This window comes from Arachis stenosperma, chromosome 8 (assembly GCF_014773155.1).
Source record: "Arachis stenosperma cultivar V10309 chromosome 8, arast.V10309.gnm1.PFL2, whole genome shotgun sequence".
NCBI lineage: Eukaryota > Viridiplantae > Streptophyta > Magnoliopsida > Fabales > Fabaceae > Arachis > Arachis stenosperma.
In genome coordinates, this window is record NC_080384.1 from 42,154,841 (window position 1) to 42,172,047 (window position 17,207).

Genomic DNA, 17,207 nt, shown 5'->3' on the forward strand with positions numbered 1-17,207 from the left:
ACTCAACAATGGGAAAATCTCCTTTCCGACTTGCTTCAGCATAGAGGCCATGATACCTATAGAAGTTAATGAAAACCCTCCAAAGGTTAGATTCTATGATGATGTAGGAAATATTTGAGCTCAAAAGAAAGAATTTGACCTCTTTTTAGAAGTCCCAGAACAAGCTCAGATAAAGGAAGAAGCCTTGAAGCAAAGATTGGCCTTAAGGTACAACAAGAAAGTCATCAAAAGAAGCTTCGCCACAAACGACCTCATATTAATATGAAATGACATCGGAACACATAAATTGGCCAAAGAAAAGTTCGTTGCAAATTGAAAAGGACCTTACAGGATCACTGAAGTCTTAGAAAATGGTTGCTACAAAGTGTCCGATGATGAGCGAAAATCGAAGCTCATGAATACTGGCAAGTGCACCGGATTGCACAAGTAATACCACAGTGAGTAAATATCGTTTTCACGAGGATTAAAGAATTGAACAACCAAATATCTAATTAAGCCTAATTAGATTAATAAAACCTGATTATGATTGATGATTAGAGAGGGCAAGAGGGTATCTTGCTGAGAGCCTTGAGAATCTTGAATATTGAATGCTATGATGCCACGGACAATGAGTCTTGAATGTTGAGGGAAGACAATGATAATGAGAGTCAAGGACTTTGGAGATGTTTTATGCTCTTAAGATAACCAATCTTATTTATTTATCTTGAAGTTTGCAAAGATCATTCACGATAAAACCTTTAGTAACTGATTCCAATTCCTTGGCTCCTTAGTTTCTTAGGCATCAATTAGGCGTCACTTTAATCAATCAAGAGATTAAGTACAAAAACTTATTTTTTATTCAAATAAGATTTAAAAGTAGTCCGTATGTCAAATTATGTCACGTATTCAAGCTAGTCTTATCCAGTTAAATCTTAAAAAGAAAACACAATTTTCAAAAGTTGTTCTAATTCAAATTATATGTCACTTATTCAAAATTAGAGTGATTGAAAATCATGTATGTGTCGCACACTAATTGAACCACTGTCCCTAGTTGAATTAAAAAATTCATGTGAAAGAGTTTTCAAACTTTAATTCAAAGATCAAATTTTCCAATTATGATAAATTAATTCAAAAGAGATTAGCTTATCTTTCGATTTACTAATCCGAGTGAAGAACGAATAACTTAATCATGAAATAGATCAATGCAAGAGTTCAAAATAAAGTAAACATTGATTAATAACCCATAGAAAATATAAACAGAGCTCCTAACCCTTTGACAGAGAATTAGTTACCCATGAAAAGTGAAAGAAAAATAAGATGAAAATATGCCGAGGAGAATTGGATTTGGATTCTAAGATCCTCCTCCCAATTTCCCTCTCTTGTGAGCTACTCTCACTTATTTATAACCTAAATTCTAGAATTCAAATTCAAAAGTAAACTAATCTTATCTTTAGGAGAGGTAAGATAACTATTTATCTTCCGGAGAGAAAGATAAGCTATTGACTTTAATTCAAATATAAAAACGATAATTCAAATCAAATCCTAACAACCAAATCTCTTATGCTTCTAGAGAGAATTAATAACTAATCTTCTAGATCTTCAACTCTTCTGAATGTGATTGTGGCTTTTGATGATGTGGATAATTAAGCTTGGGCCTTAATTGTTGCATCCCGAGAGTTGGAATACGTCGGACTTGCATTTTGAGTTGTTTGGGGCATTGTTTTTTTCGTGTCTCAAAGATATATGTATATCATTCTAAAGCTCTCAACATTAGCTTTCTAACTCAACTAGAACTCTCTCATTTGGACCTCTGTAACTCAAGTTATGACCACTGGAGTGCAAAGAGATCAGGGCTAGTGGATAATTGAATATGTACGCAGGGCGTATGTGTTTTGGGCACCAGTTTCCTTCCCTTTGGGCACGCTTTTGTTCCTTAGGCTATGCTTTTTGGTCCATGTTTCTATTTTCTTTGTGCTTTCTTTGTGAAAAAGTATTGATTCTTGCTGCTTTTTAAGCCCAAAACTCATGACAACATAAAAACACTATCCCAACTCCAAATATTTGATTATTTATTAAATTCTATTAAAAATCATAAGAAATTTAATTGAAAATATAAAAAAATAAATAAGAAAAAGACTTTAAAAATCGCTTATGATGACATGTCATCATCCGACTTAAGAGAAAATAAGCTCCCAAGGTCATGGCACGCATGTAACCTAAAAAGATACTACAGTTAGAAAGCGCACCTTGCTTCCTAGTGTACTCTTTTTTCCGACTTCATGATTTTTTTTCGAGAAGGATTTTCCTGAAGGGGTTTTTAACGAGGCACCATAGTGAGGGATAAGGGTTAAAAGAGAACTCTTAGTAGCAACAAAACTTATGTAAACTATTTTTCCTTATTAATGATAGTTCATTTTTTCATAAAGTTTTCCATTCAAACGCACTAATTTAAGCTAAAAAACCGCAAAAATCATTGTCCCGACCTAAATTGTCGGCAAGATGAAGCGACAAGGTACAAATTAGTGTAAAAAGTTATGTAAGCAGATCGTGGTCCAACCTCCTTATAACCTAAAGAGTTGGACCTAAAACAAAATGCAAAAATAACTTGTTAAAATCGAATGCTAAAGGTCGGAGCATAACTAATTAAGGGAAACAGTGTGCACCTTATAAACAAAAGGTTCATAATAACGTCCAACCTATTTTTAACCGACATCTTTCACAACTTGGCAAAAACAGCATAAAAAAGTTATCAAAAAAAATTTTACTGAGTCATGAAAAGATAAAGAAATAGTTGTACCAACTAATAAAAGATATCTGAAGAAACATTCATTTATGCAAAATCCACCACATATTCAAGTAGTGGAGAAAGATTTTTTCAGCAGTAAAATAAAACAAAAATTGTTCCAAACTACAAATATTACAAAGCCAAATTGTTCATAAAGACCCACAAGCCGAGTCAACCAAGTACTTAGAAATTAAAAAGCTAAGGAAGAGGGATGTGTTAACTGGAAGTCATATCTTTGGGTTGCGTGGAAGAGGTCGGAAGACTTTTTGGCTGAGAAGGAGTAGGCTCCTCCTCTACCCTAGGAGCTCCCTCAACTCGGACTTCAGGAGTCTTCGGGTCGGGCATAGGGGTGTCCTCCTCATCCTTAGGCGCAGGGACTATCTTCCCATTCACAATAGCACTGTCAGAGCTAATGAGGGAGAGGTCCATCTCGGGAGCTATAACTCGGAATTGGGCCTTCAAATTTTCTACCAACTCATCCATTCCTTCAGCTATAGCCCCTCAACTCCGCATATATCTCCTTGGACTGGACAACCTTGTCTACCAAATCAAGTTTTTTTTTTCGAAGATCCTAATATAACACTCTTCAGCCTTTATTTTTAAGCCCTCCGCCATAGCTAAGGCGGCCTCAGATTGTTTTACCATCCCCCCAGCCTTGCCAAGGTCGGAAATAAGTGACTCATTCTCGCCCACTAACCCCTTTTTTGATTCCCTTAAAGATGCCACATCAGTTTGTAGATCAGTCAAAATATGGTGAGTGGCGTCAAGGAGAGTCTTCTCTAATTCCTCAACAAAGCTGCACACACCCCGGCAATTCGAATTCCACATCGAGCAAGCACTTGAAGATAGCTTTTTACAGAGACAGCATTCGTGCTAATAAAGGTATTAAGAAGGATGTGTTTTTCTCACCAAGCTATTGCATCAAAGCCTTGCTCACAAATGCCGGACTGATTTTGTAGTCTTACGGTTTTTAGGGTTCGGCTCGGAATTAGAAAGTGGAAAAGGAATTATTTTCTTCCCCGAGCTAGAAGAGGGAGTTGGGTGGAAAGTTGGGTCGGATTTAGAAGGAGAGGAGAGGTCTCCAGATTCACCGACCTCTTTCAGCTAAATGTTTCGAGCGACAACATTTTTTCTGGCAGTTTGAAGAGTTTTCATAGCATCTGACTTGGGAGCCATCTTCTCTGCACGACATCAAAGTCAGATCATGTTAGCCACAAAAAAATCAACAAAACTACATCTACAAAATAAGTTTGGGTATTTATAAGACACCAAGGACAAAAGAGTAACGAAAAGACGTAAGGTCTCGAATTTTAAAACACGTCGAGTGCCCGACCTAGCCCCAAGAAAGATAGTTCGCCCAAGCTGATGTTTTAATCTGCTAAAGACCAATCTAATCTACAAATGCTCGAGTCGGACCTCAAAAAGCTCAGACTCAAGTAGGGGCACTGTTCATACTTAGACCAAAAAATATAACCAAACCCAAAATGAATAGAAGCCCACTCAAGAAATGCAATTACTACAGCTACCCGACCTCATAGAGGTCGGGCGCGACGACGGCAGTTCAGCTCTACTTATTCAAATAAGTAACTAACTCCTAAGATATCTCCCACTTATCTAGAAAAGAGAACTCACTAACTTTTCTAGAAAAAAGGAATAGTTATCCACCATTAAAGGTAGAACTACTCTAAAAAGGTGGTTATATACTCTACTATAAATACACTGACACCCTCAACTATATTCAGGACCCAATCTACTAAAACATGCGTTAAACTCTTGCTAACTTAAGTATCGGAGTCCCTTGCAGGTACCACCTCCACCTTCTCACGAGAAACTCGGACCGCGGCACCTCAACGTTAATCGAAGTCGGATGCTATCCTAAAAAGAGTCTGGAGACCTCGTGTTCAGACCTAAAAGTAACTCCATTTCAGATAATTCTCGAAACAATTTTTATTAAATTTTTTAATATTTTAAAATTTTATTTACTTTCATATTTTTTGAATTACTTTTATTAGCGATATAGATAAACTATTATTTTTACCAAACAATATTTAGAACGCTGACAAATTTATCACGAAAAATCGAAAATAACTTCCGTGGCCACCGCCTACCAAATACCTCGAGAAGTAAGCATCGAAGAAAACACACTGAAAAGTTACACGCCTACATATGCATCTTTTCGTCTTTGTTTACAACTGTCATGTTCATTTATTAAGATTTAGGAGAATAAGGTTAATAAAATTAGAAATGAATGAAAATTTTTTGATATGACGGCCATAATCATTAATTAAGTTTATCTTCATGATTTGGTTAATCCAAAAATCAAATTAACTTTTTTATTAACCAAAAATATAGTTTTGGTTAATCAACCAAATTAGTTTTACATGATAAAATCGATTAATAACCGATTAGTAAAATTCAAAACCAATTTTTAACCGATTATTAAAACAAAAATCGATTTTTAAAAAATAACCGTTTTATATAAAAAAAAGTTTTTACCTAAAAATCGATTTTTACAGCAAAATAATCGATTTTTATACCAAAAAATTAGTTTTTACACGTAAAAATCATTTTTTACATAAAAATTAATTTTTTTACATGCAAAAGCTCAATTTTTTTCTTTTTTTTTAAATTAATTTTTATAATCTAAAAATTAATTTTTTTTTTCTAAATAATACAAGAAATATGTGTAAATAATAAAATCCCTTCTATTATAAATAATTACTTTTCTAAATTTTTGTTAGCAACACTTATCACATACAACAAACAGAAAGAAGGTACAAGGCATATTACGATCAAACTCTTTATTCTCAATGGCACTTCAAAAGGTATCTTCAATGATGGAAATTTTCTCCTAAGCCAAAGAAACGATGCAAATTCCAACATCCCCAAACTATACAAGAAATTCACTGTTGATATAATCTCATTGAAAATAAAAAATGACATTGCAACTGCTATAATTGTTGACATCAATATCCCCATCCAAAGAGTATTGAATTTCTTTAATCTATCACCAAATATTTTTGGTATGAATCCCAAATCAGCCCATACCAAGAAGTTGGTATGCAGCACTAGTAAGTTGTGCCTCAAACAAACCAACATAAACATAAGCATAAACATAAACATAAGCAAATCTAATTATATATAGAAAAGCATATCTAATATCTTCTTGTTTCATTCCTGCACTTGATCACTTTCAAATAGTGTTAACATTGAGCTTTATTTTCATCATCAGAGGTTCTTTTGAAGTGGTCCCAACTTGTTGATCGATTTTTGTGCTCAGATGATGTGGTTGGAAGAGGAGGTAATGTAGAAGCCGAATGCTCTGCAGACTCTAACATGAGAACATCACGATCGGCTACCTCATTCTGAATAAGCCATAAAATCTAATTATTAAATACTTCAACAAAGCGAAGTTATCAAGCACAAAGCCAAATTCAAACAATATATACATATACTTTGAAACCGATTCACGAGGTGTACAAAATGTTGATGTTCACAATATACACAATATATGTGCTAATGCCTAATGGATAACATATACATTAAAGACCCTCTTCCATTTCCTTTTTATATTTTTTGTAATTAAACCCCTATTCCTAAACTACACATCTGAAACATTCAATAGAATTTTAATTGAACATAATCAATCAATATTCAATATAAGTGACAATTATAAGTGACAGATAACTTTCCATCAAAAAGAACACCATCTAGAAATAGATAACTATATACTTATAGCAATCTTAACAAGTACAAACAAGCACAATTCAAAGTGCAAATTTACCAACAACCTTGACACATAAATAACACTAAGATTGAACTATTCCTATTTACCGGAAGATATCCCTCTCTATAGATTGTGACAAAACCAAAACAAAAGGTGGTTGCTTTGGAGTGAGCATAACGTTATCAAACATCAATTTGAAGCTACAACAGGATTACTGATTATCACAGCATTGATAACATCAAATCAAACACTTCAAACCACAAGCTACAAAGGACCAACTTGACATCAAAACTGAGAGAAACAAAGAATATCAAAGCTTTGTCATTGTTAATCCTTCAAAGGTTCCTAACACTATTGTACATTGAGCATGTTAGAGAAAATATTTAAAAAAAAAAAAGAAACTACATAGTAAAAAGGAGTGAAACTTTAAAACATAAATTTTTTCCATTTTTTTTAAATCTTCCAAAATATCATTCCTCAGATTCATATCTTTGAATTCAAGTCACCCTTGCTTTTTCTCTTTCCAAAATCTGATGCACTTGCTAATCTCAGTCCCAACCCCAAATTATAATGCAGCCACTAAAGAATTTAAAGCCTCAAAACCCACCAAATTAAAACGAATCGATGATTGATGATATGGAAAAAAAACAAAATCTTCTTGTTTCAAGAATATATACATATACTTTGCACTGTTTTCTTGATGATACTATGCATTAAACGCAACTATGCCCCACCAAGAAACGATTGTTAACATTATAGAATTTACAACTAAAACACAGCTATTAATTCAGATAAATGCAGTTTAATCTTTAATAGCACCCCAGGCATGATTAAAGCAATAGATGATTGTTTTTGGCAATAGAAGGAATGCTCAGCAGAAAAAGGAACTTGTGAAAGTGAATTAAAATGGCCGTATCTAATAAAAATTCCAGGTACATGGTAGTATCATCACTCTAAAGCATAAAAATAGCCTGCTTCCAACTAAATCCGATGTGTCTATGCATGAAACCATAGAACCAACAATTTCTAAGTGGAGTACAAGGGTCTGCTCTGTCCAGCATTCATTTAAAAGCAGCATACAAAACCAAATGAAGCACATATACTTGGCTATGATTCATTAGAGATGGGCCTATTTTTACAAAGCATTTATTCTTTCTAACAAAACAAAATTCGTTAAAATATAGTAACAAACAAACAGAATCCTAGACCTAGTTCATTAAATTAACCTTTGAATTTCTCAAGTCTAAGGCTTTCCCACAACCCACCCTCTTCTCTATCCATCTCTTTCTCTCTATTAACACGATTTTATTTATTAGTTGGTTTAAATAAAAATCAATTCTGGAAACTTTTTTGTCTGTGAAAAGTGAAAATTATTAAACCCAAAAGAAGAAGTGGCTACCACCTCCAACCCATTCCTCCAAGAAACAAGATTCCCACATTACAGCAAAAAAGAAAAAGCAAAAAGTACCATAACCCTCTTTGTAGAAATTAGTGGTTACTTGAGGTGTAATGTACTAATACAAATAGATTAAATTGAACCATGTAAAACAAGAATGCAGGACCAAAATCAAAGGAGATGAACAAAAATCCATATTTCTTTTGGTAAACCAATCAAAGCTCAACATATTGAATGCTAGAGGTGTATGATCCACGACATTGACAATGTAGTTCAGATACCATAGATTATATTCATACATTAAAAAGTGAACCACAGTGAAGAAGAACAGATAATTAGAACAACAATTCTCCATTCAAATCATATAAATAAATTAACTCCTAACCAATCAAAAAGTGAACCACAATGAAAAAGAAACTTACAGCAGGATCCATTGAAATGAAGAGTTCAATACTGAGAGACTTTTAAAATCTTCACATTTTCAATCCATTGAAATGAAGAAGTCAGAAGCATACTAATGAAGGAAAAAAAAAACATAACGAATCCAAAAAATGGAAAAAAAGACCCAGATAACAAACTCAGGAGAAAACTCAGAACCAAGGGCAAGGAGGAGGCTGACCTCGATGAGTTCCGGCGAGCCACCGACGAAAGAAGAAGAGAACCGAAAAAGAGAGATACTCCGGTGGCAAGAATGGGAGGTCGAGGCAGAGGGACAGAGTCGCGAATCAAAGTGAAGACTCTAAGAGGCAGAAGTCCGGCGAGAAGCAGAGGAGAAGAATTGTTGACAATGGCCGGCGGCGTACAGAGGAGAAGCGGCGAAGAGTGAGTTCGAAGAGACGAAGTGATTTTTGAAATTAGGTTTTTTTTTAATTTGGTTTTAGTTTTGGTTAACCGGTTAAAAATCGATTTTTTTTATTTGGTTTTGGTTAACCAATTTTAAAAAATATGGATATGGTTTTAAAATTGTTTTATTAAATTGGTTAACCAGTAGGCAGCTTCCTCAACTTCACGCTCTTTCCGCTGTTTATAATAATCTAAACCCACAACTACCATCATTATGATTATCAATATAACAATCCTATAATCAACCCGAAAATACATACTAACAATAACAAAAAAACATACTTAAAACGAAATATTCTTTGATGACAGGAAAAAAAAGGAAGAAAAACCATATATATAGTTGCAACAATGAGACAAAATCATCAAGAAGGGCCGACACTCTTACTGTCTTCACTCTGACAGTTGTTGTTGTTGTAGTTGCTGCTGCTGTTGTTGTAATACTTGTAGTTGCTGCTGTTGTTGTAATACTTGTAGTTCTAGTTGTTGTTGTGGTTGGGTCAACGGTAGTTCTTGCTGCTCTGATGGGAGCAACAACTGGCCCCCAAGAGGGTAGTGATGTTGAGTTGCAAGACCAACGAAATTTTCCCCTACTCCATGCTGTGGCTGTAGTTGCAACTGTCGATGATAACTTCCACTACTGTCAAATGTCTCCAAACCCATACAAGGTGCCATCTCACCTCCTTGACCGCCTGAAGGTGCACCCATGTGGCCAAACACTCCATTTCCACTTACGTCACCGCTGTAGGCCGCCGCAGCCGCAACAGGTTCAATCCCAGCAGCAGCATTGTGTCTTAGATACTCCTGTTGCTGTTGCTGGACATAATTCCTCATCATTATAGCTTGCTGTTGTTCTCGGATTGCCGCAGCAGCAGCAAGTTGTTGGGCCTCCAACAACTCTTGCTGCCCTGTGTCCAGCTGCGGGTCAGCAGCACCACCACCCAATGACCCATTATGCTGCATAGCTGGCATAAAAAACGGTGCATCATCTGGGCCGTCAGATTGGCCCAAATGGGCTGAAGACTGTACAACATCTGGACCGTAGGATGGGCCTAAAATGGGTGAATACTGTACAACATTCGGGCTGCAGGGAGGGCCTACATGGGCGGCAGGTGAAGACAGAGGCTTTTCCTGAAGGTTGAATGGACCTTGAATGGCTTGTGGGTTGATGTAGGCGCTAAGTTCTCTCTTGGCGTTAGCGAGGAGGGCACATCTCTGGCGGAGTATCTTCTGGAGGATGCAGACTTGGAGGGTGCAGCCATAGACCGGGTCGCAGAGGCGTGCCTCCGCCTCAAACGCAAGAGACTTCACCGCTTCCTCGCGCTGGGATGGAGGTAGCTCGTTGAGGATCTTGCCGACGTTGCTGGCACCGAAGACGCGGTGGACATATTCGAAGAGCTGTGGGTTGTTCGCTGGGAAGTACGGTGCAAAAATGCACTCCGGGGTGCACTTCCGACGAAGGAACTTGCATGCAGCGCATGGTGTAGTCGTCGATGACATTCTTCTTTCTTTTTTATTCTTTTCTGCGTACAATTGAATTCGATTCTGTTACTATTATTGTTTTGTTTCTTGAAATAAAGAATATGATTTGAAATTCAAATTACCTAAATTGATGAACAAAGTTATCGATCAAATCTCATAACTACACGAGTTTGTTGAGCACATCATCAGGTTAAAACTCAAAAATGATAGTTTTTGACCATTAAAAGCTTACCACCTCGAGCTGGTCGGAGGAGGCAAGGAGGAGGCGACGACGGCAAGGTGGAGGCAAGGCCGGAGGAAGGTTAGCGGGTGCGGCAGCGAACACTCAAAGCGTTACCTGGAGAGGGTGGTTGGAATTGCAACAATAAGAATTCAATCCCCTGTACACCCTAGTCTTTCTCATAAGAATTCACTCAAGATTCAAGAATTCACCCTAGGTTTGGAATAAATATTCATTTCAGAATTTTAATTTTTATATTTGTTTTATTTGTAAATAAAAATCAAACGTAATTTCATTTTCAAATCACTTTAGTCACCGAAAAAAAAATTCAAATCAATTTTTATAATAATTATATTTAATATTTGAAATATTAAAAATATTATTATTTATAAATAAATATTCAATAAAAATTGTTTTTAGAGTAATAGATTTGTAGAAAAAATTCACTCATTTAAAAGTAATTTCAAATCAAAAATTAAATTCACATCTATTAATATATTATAATTATTTTATATTATAGAATTGAATTCTAAATAAAAATAAAATTTTTAACGAAATAATTTTTTTTTATTCTAAAAAACTTTTCAAACATGCTAAAACGATATATATTTTCCAAGGTTGTGAGAACCAGACCGATCAATAAACCGGTGAGGTTACTGCTTTAATGGTTTAGTGATTCGACCAAAATTCAACCGGAATTCAACTAGTTTAATTAAATATTAAATAAAATTATTAAAAAACTTAAAAATAATTTTAAATACATAAATTCAATATTCTAACTTAATCTCACATAATAAATTATCCATATCTTAATATGAGAACAAACAACTTCAAACATCAAAGTTTATAACTAAAATCATGAATAAATAACAATAACCTCAACAAACAATCACCTCAGAAAATCAAAAATAAAAAATAACCTCAAAAAATCATGAACGAATAAATAACCTCAGATAATAAAAAATCAGGAATCCAAAATAACATCAGAAAATCATGAATTCAGCAACCAAAATCATGATGAAGTCCAGCAAACAAATAAATCATGAACAAATAACCTCAGAAAAACAAATAAATCATGACCAAATAACCACAGAAAATCAAAAATCAAATCATGAATCCAACATACAAATAAATCATGAACAAATAACAAATAAATCAAAATCATGAATCCAGCAAACAAATAAATCATGAACAAATAACAAATAAATCAAAATCATGAATCCAGCGAGGAGGAATAACAAAAAATCAGAAGGCAGCGAGGAGGAATAACAGAGTATTACTTACTGGCGGCGAGCAACGGCGACAACAGAGGAGCCGATCTTGGCAATGACAAGGACGCGGTGGGGGCTGCAATGGTTGCGGGCTGCTCGGTTGGTGGTGGTGGCTTCTAGTTCTAGGGTTCTCAGAGAAGAGAGGAGAGATGAGTCGCTACTGACTGAAGAAGATGGGTTAATGGGGATTTAGGGTTCAGCACTTCGTTTACCCTTTCTTCTCTCTCTTTTTATTTATAAATAAATATTCAATAAAAATTTTTTTTAGAGTAACAGATTTGTAAAAAAAATTCACTCATTTAAAAGTAATTTCGAATCAAAAATTAAATTCACATCTATTAATATATTATAATTATTTTATATTATAGAATTGAATTTTAAATAAAAATAAAATTTTTAACGAAATAATTTTTTTATTCCAAAAAACTTTTCAAACATGCTAAAACGATATATATATATATATATATATATATATATATATATATATATACACACACACCGTTGTCTATATTAAAAAGATATTGTTGACAATGTTATTTTTATAGAAAATTAAAATTACTCATAAAAAATCATATTGTGTTAATGAGTTATCTACTTCTATAAAAATCTAAAATTATCTTTAAAAAATAATGTTATATTAACAAATTAAAATTACTTAAATAATGTTATATCACCACTTCCACTGCTAGATAGTTGATGAAGTATCCTTTTGACCTTTTCTAATCAAAGTTGTAGATATAGCCTTACATTAGACAAGTCAACTATAGTACATGTGAATGCATGATGAAACAATAGTTCATCAAAGAATTCAGACTACCAAAATTCACCTAGAAATTTCATGCAGTATTACTTCATCCCAATATCCCAAATTACTTAAATTACATTAGATAGCTAACAAGCTGTCCAATTCCATATGGTGATCTAAATATTAAAAGCAAAGTAACTCTATAATTTTCCTTTTAAAAGAGAAGAAAACATAAGTCAGAAGCATACTAGTTCAGGACTCTATACAAAATGGTAGCAGAAATACGCATTAAATTTGTGACAGAATCGTGTAAAGGTAAACAAAAGATTGCCTAACCAATTACACCAGGAAAACATAGAAACCCTGACCTTGGAGTAGCCAAAATCACATATCTTCAAACGTGGTGCTGGGCTTCCATCCAGCAAAGTGTTCTCCAACTTCAGGTCCCGGTGACAAACTTGCTTCAAGAATAAATAATTTAACAAGAGACTGATAGATCAGATTTGATGTTGGGAAGACTAATACTTAACCTAAAGTCCTAAACTACAGTCCAGAACTGGTATAGATAGAATACAATCTAAATCAGCCAGTGGAAAAAGAGGAACATTTAGTTACCATTGCATGGCAGTAGCTGACCCCAGATATGAGTTGTTGAAAGAAGAAACGAGCCTGCAGCATATGAAAATGGGTTGGCAAGTTAGATATGGAACAAATATGATTGAAAAACTGGCCAGTGTAGAAACAGTAAATAAATAGTGTAAGAACCTCATCCTCAGAGAAACGCCCAGCATTGCAGATTCGCTCAAACAGTTCTCCTCCAGATGCATATTCCATTACAAGGGCCAGATGCGTAGGTGTTAGAATAACCTGAGTGAAATTACATATAAGGTCAAGTATCGTTCACCCACTTCAATACAGATTCAATGCCAATGTGTAAAGTACACCAACCTCCTTAAACCTAACAATGTTAGGGTGTCTCAAAGACCTATGATTAATGATTTCTCTCTTGACATTTTCATCAATCTGCGCCACACAATAAAAAAATAGGGGAGATGAGTCCAGCACTAAGTAATAGATCCCAAAGAAAATGGTGATTAAAAAAATCTGGGAACTATTGAATCACAATGGTTCGTCTCAAAGTTCATGAATAATCGAGAAAGTGACAATATGTAAACCCATAAATGAAGTGAACCATAAATCATCTAAACCAGTCTCTGTTACTCAGTTCAAGGTTTGAAGTCTGGCGTTTGATGCAAAATAAACCAATCCAACATGGACCAACTTCTACCTGACCCTACCCTAAAACCCCTTCCATTATCAGAGCAGCCAAATATAACTGGTAAACGCAGAAAAATCGATCAGTATTGCTGCTTATTAACTCAAATAAACTGAGTGACACCATTTTCCATCATCAAAATAACAAGCCACAAATTTTTAATCTTAGCTTATTGCGCACATCCACACCTACCGATCAAACATGTCCACACTTGAGCATCATCTCATACAAGGATTGAGATCTTTTAAACCGCGTTGTGCACTATAAAATTAAATATATAGATAAATCCATAAAATCCGAAAGCCGTGAATAACAAAACATGGATTAGTTAGACCACCCACTATTTTTTCTCCCATTTCCTTGGTCACCTTGCAAAACCCATGAATGATTTAATAAGCTCGTTAAAACTGAAAACGAGAGAAAATAAAGAAAAACCGGAGGATAAAACGTACGAAACTTTAATTTCCATAGCTCAAAATTTGTAAGGAAACCAAAAACAGAAAATAAAATCACACACCAACTGACCAACTAATCAAAGCACTTAAACAAAAATAGAAACCATAAACACAGCATAAATAGTATATATACAAATATACATATTCATATACATCATACGTCAGCAACTAAAAGACAAACTCATCCGGCACCGAAAAAATCATGTGATAAAGTTGAAAAAGAAAAGAAAATTTCCAAAATAAGTAGAAATAAAAGTGAAAAAATCTAGGGAGAAAAAGGCAAAAAGATGATAATAAAGAGGTTGATTAAAAACTATAACGAACCTTGTCGCCGCGTTCGATGTACTTAACAGCAACGAGCTCCTTGGTCTGCTTATCCTGCATCAATCTTGCGATGCCGAAGTTTCCGGACCCGATGTCACGGACCAGATCGTAACGGTCGCTGTCGTGCATGATCTGATGATCGGCATGTCCATGCCGGGTCCGACGGTAACCGCCGCCCGATCCATCGTCGTTTAGATCAAAACGACGCAACAGAACCTTATTTTCCTCTTTCTATATTTTTCTTGAAGCGGCAAAACGGTGTTACATTAGAGAGAGAAAGGGAGGGGGGCTCAATAATTAATACGGCGTCGTTTTGGAGTTGGAGGCGGAACGATGGTTAGTGGTTTTGGGATGTGGGAAATGGGATGCTCATTATTGGGGAAAAGGGGGGAAGGGAATAGATAAAGTGTGAATTGGGTTGGAAAGGAAGCAAAGTGCAGATGGGGTTGGAGAGTAGAATGAGACTGCAAAACGATGTCGTTTTTGGACAGTGCACTCTCTTTTTGTTAGAGAAGTGTGTGTATCCGAATGACGATGACGTAGGTTGTGCTCTGTTGCCCCGTAAGCAATGTTGTTGGTTTTTGCTCTCACCTTGTTCCCCGCTGTTTACTGAGTTAGGCGAAAGAACAAAGAGATAACCTTTAGATTTTAGTAAAGTTTTATTCTTTATAAATTCTTAAGAATTAACTCTATCAACAAGATTGATCTCTGTTATTTTCAAATGGAATAAATTCTAAGAAACCAATTATAGTACTTTTAACATCTCATTATTATACTAAAACTTCAGGCGTTACTTATTTTTATTAGAGATAATCGTGTATGTTTATTAAAATACTATCATAAATTATTATTATTATTATTTTTATAAAAATAATTTTTTATAATTTATGATAATATTTTTAATTAAAATTAAAAACGAATAATTACAATAGAAATCGTAATGATGAGATATTCATTTTTTAGTATTTTTAATTTAAATTGTTTTTTAGAATTACTAAAATTGGGACATTAGTGATTCGGGTATATATATATATATATAAAAATAATCTTCATTGAATGAAGACTAATAAATTTCATTTATTAAATTATATTAATGTATTTTCCCGTATTTTGCACGAGATAGTACATAAAATTATATAAAAAAATTATTAAAATTTAAATAAAAAATATCTATTGTAATTATTATTATAAATATTTTATAACTTAAAAATATTAAAAATAATTAATATTTGTTTTAATCAAATTGGATTAGTTGAATGGTCATCTCATTTGTTCGCTTAAGCAAGTATTTGGAGTTCGAATCTCGTCTTGTGTGTATAACAATCCATTAGTTAGTGACAGACCCTTAATAAATAGAGTATCAATACGTGGTGGATTAGTCCTCGACTTGCCGAGTTAGGAAATCTGTAGAAAAAAAATTGTATTTGTCTTTAAAATAAAATAATTTTTCATTAATAGCAATACTTATAGATTTTTGTCTTTGTTGAAATTTACTTGGGACAATTTTATTTGTTAGTATCATATTCATTCTTGAAGTCAAAATAATATGATCAACATTGTTACTTATTAAAAATTTACATTGTATGAAATGATTTTTAAATTTTCAAATTCATAAACTTATGTCATTACCAGACGGAGTCTGATGACACGGTCGCCAGAGCAGATTAGACCATATATGAGACGAGCCGAGTTTGAGTACGTGGCCTATATGGTCGAGTTCGAGCACGATTGGTCGCTTGCCTCGGCGTTGATAAAGAGGTGGAGGCCTAAGTCCTATACTTTTCATCTACCTTGCGGAGAGATGATTATCACCCTGCAGTATGTTGCCTATTAGTTGAGACTCAGGATTGACGGTGATCCTCTGAGTGGATGCATAGGTGGGTGGGAGCAGCACCATCAGGGACGAACCATTGAGGAGTTATGCAAGCAGATTCTGGGTGTTGTTCCTGACCCAGAGGACAGACAGTCACCGTATTTACCATATAAGTGGGTGCCATCAATGGAGATAAGTGGCCTGCAATGCTTGAAGGCCTCAACACACGGTGGAAACGTCCAAAAGACCCGATAAAATATCACAGTGTCGGTGGAGGCAGGCCAAGGCTGTATCACTAGTTGCACCCCGGTACCTAAATAGACATACATTAGTGGGCTTCTTGTATATGGCTAAATTATTTAATAGCGAATAACTAAACATGAAATAAATCTTACTTGGCAAGTACTTCTGCATAGCGAATAATCAACGAGGAAGCTCGTTGTATGACTCCTCCCAATCGTCATATGTTCTAGTGATGACTCTCTGTTTTGCAAGCCAAACCTTTCTATAGGACGCCTTGTAACCAAAGTGATTCTCCACACCTCCTTGTAGAATCCTGATACTGATTGTTGGATCGGCCTATACCATCGTGAAAATGTGTTGCGCAATCACCTTCGAATCCAACCTACGATGATCTTGCCCCATCGAAATTTGCATGCAAGTATGAGGACCAGTGTATCTCCTAACCTTCCACATTTCTTGCTTTCGGTGATATGATATGAGTATGTTCCAATTACAACCAGGTCCGAACTAGATACATCATGCATTGTACCTCAAATGGTCATTCTCTACTACTTTGTACTCCGCAGCCCTCCTGATGCTGTACTGCTTAACTGCCAACATGACTTCTTTCTTGTTCCCAAATTGTTGTCTAACTTCAAACTCGTTGCTTGG

General features: G+C 34.9%; 1 protein-coding gene, 1 long non-coding RNA gene and 1 pseudogene across 2 annotated transcripts; all 3 read right to left on the reverse strand.

Annotated features, from left to right (window-relative positions):
• Positions 1-5,684: 5,684 nt before the first annotated feature.
• LOC130943568 (uncharacterized) lies at positions 5,685-8,494 on the reverse strand. Its single transcript, XR_009071850.1, has 2 exons — positions 8,310-8,494; positions 5,685-6,129 (listed from the first exon to the last, which is right to left on the reverse strand). It is a non-coding gene; the product is annotated as an uncharacterized LOC130943568 (long non-coding RNA).
• Positions 8,495-9,120: 626 nt separating this feature from the next.
• On the reverse strand, positions 9,121-10,227 carry LOC130946013 (LOB domain-containing protein 36-like). Its single transcript, XM_057874697.1, has one exon. It carries the CDS (start codon positions 10,225-10,227, stop codon positions 9,121-9,123), a length of 1,107 nt encoding a protein of 368 aa, XP_057730680.1.
• Positions 10,228-10,436: 209 nt separating this feature from the next.
• On the reverse strand, positions 10,437-14,982 carry LOC130943567 (serine/threonine-protein kinase SRK2I-like; annotated as a pseudogene).
• Positions 14,983-17,207: the final 2,225 nt, after the last annotated feature.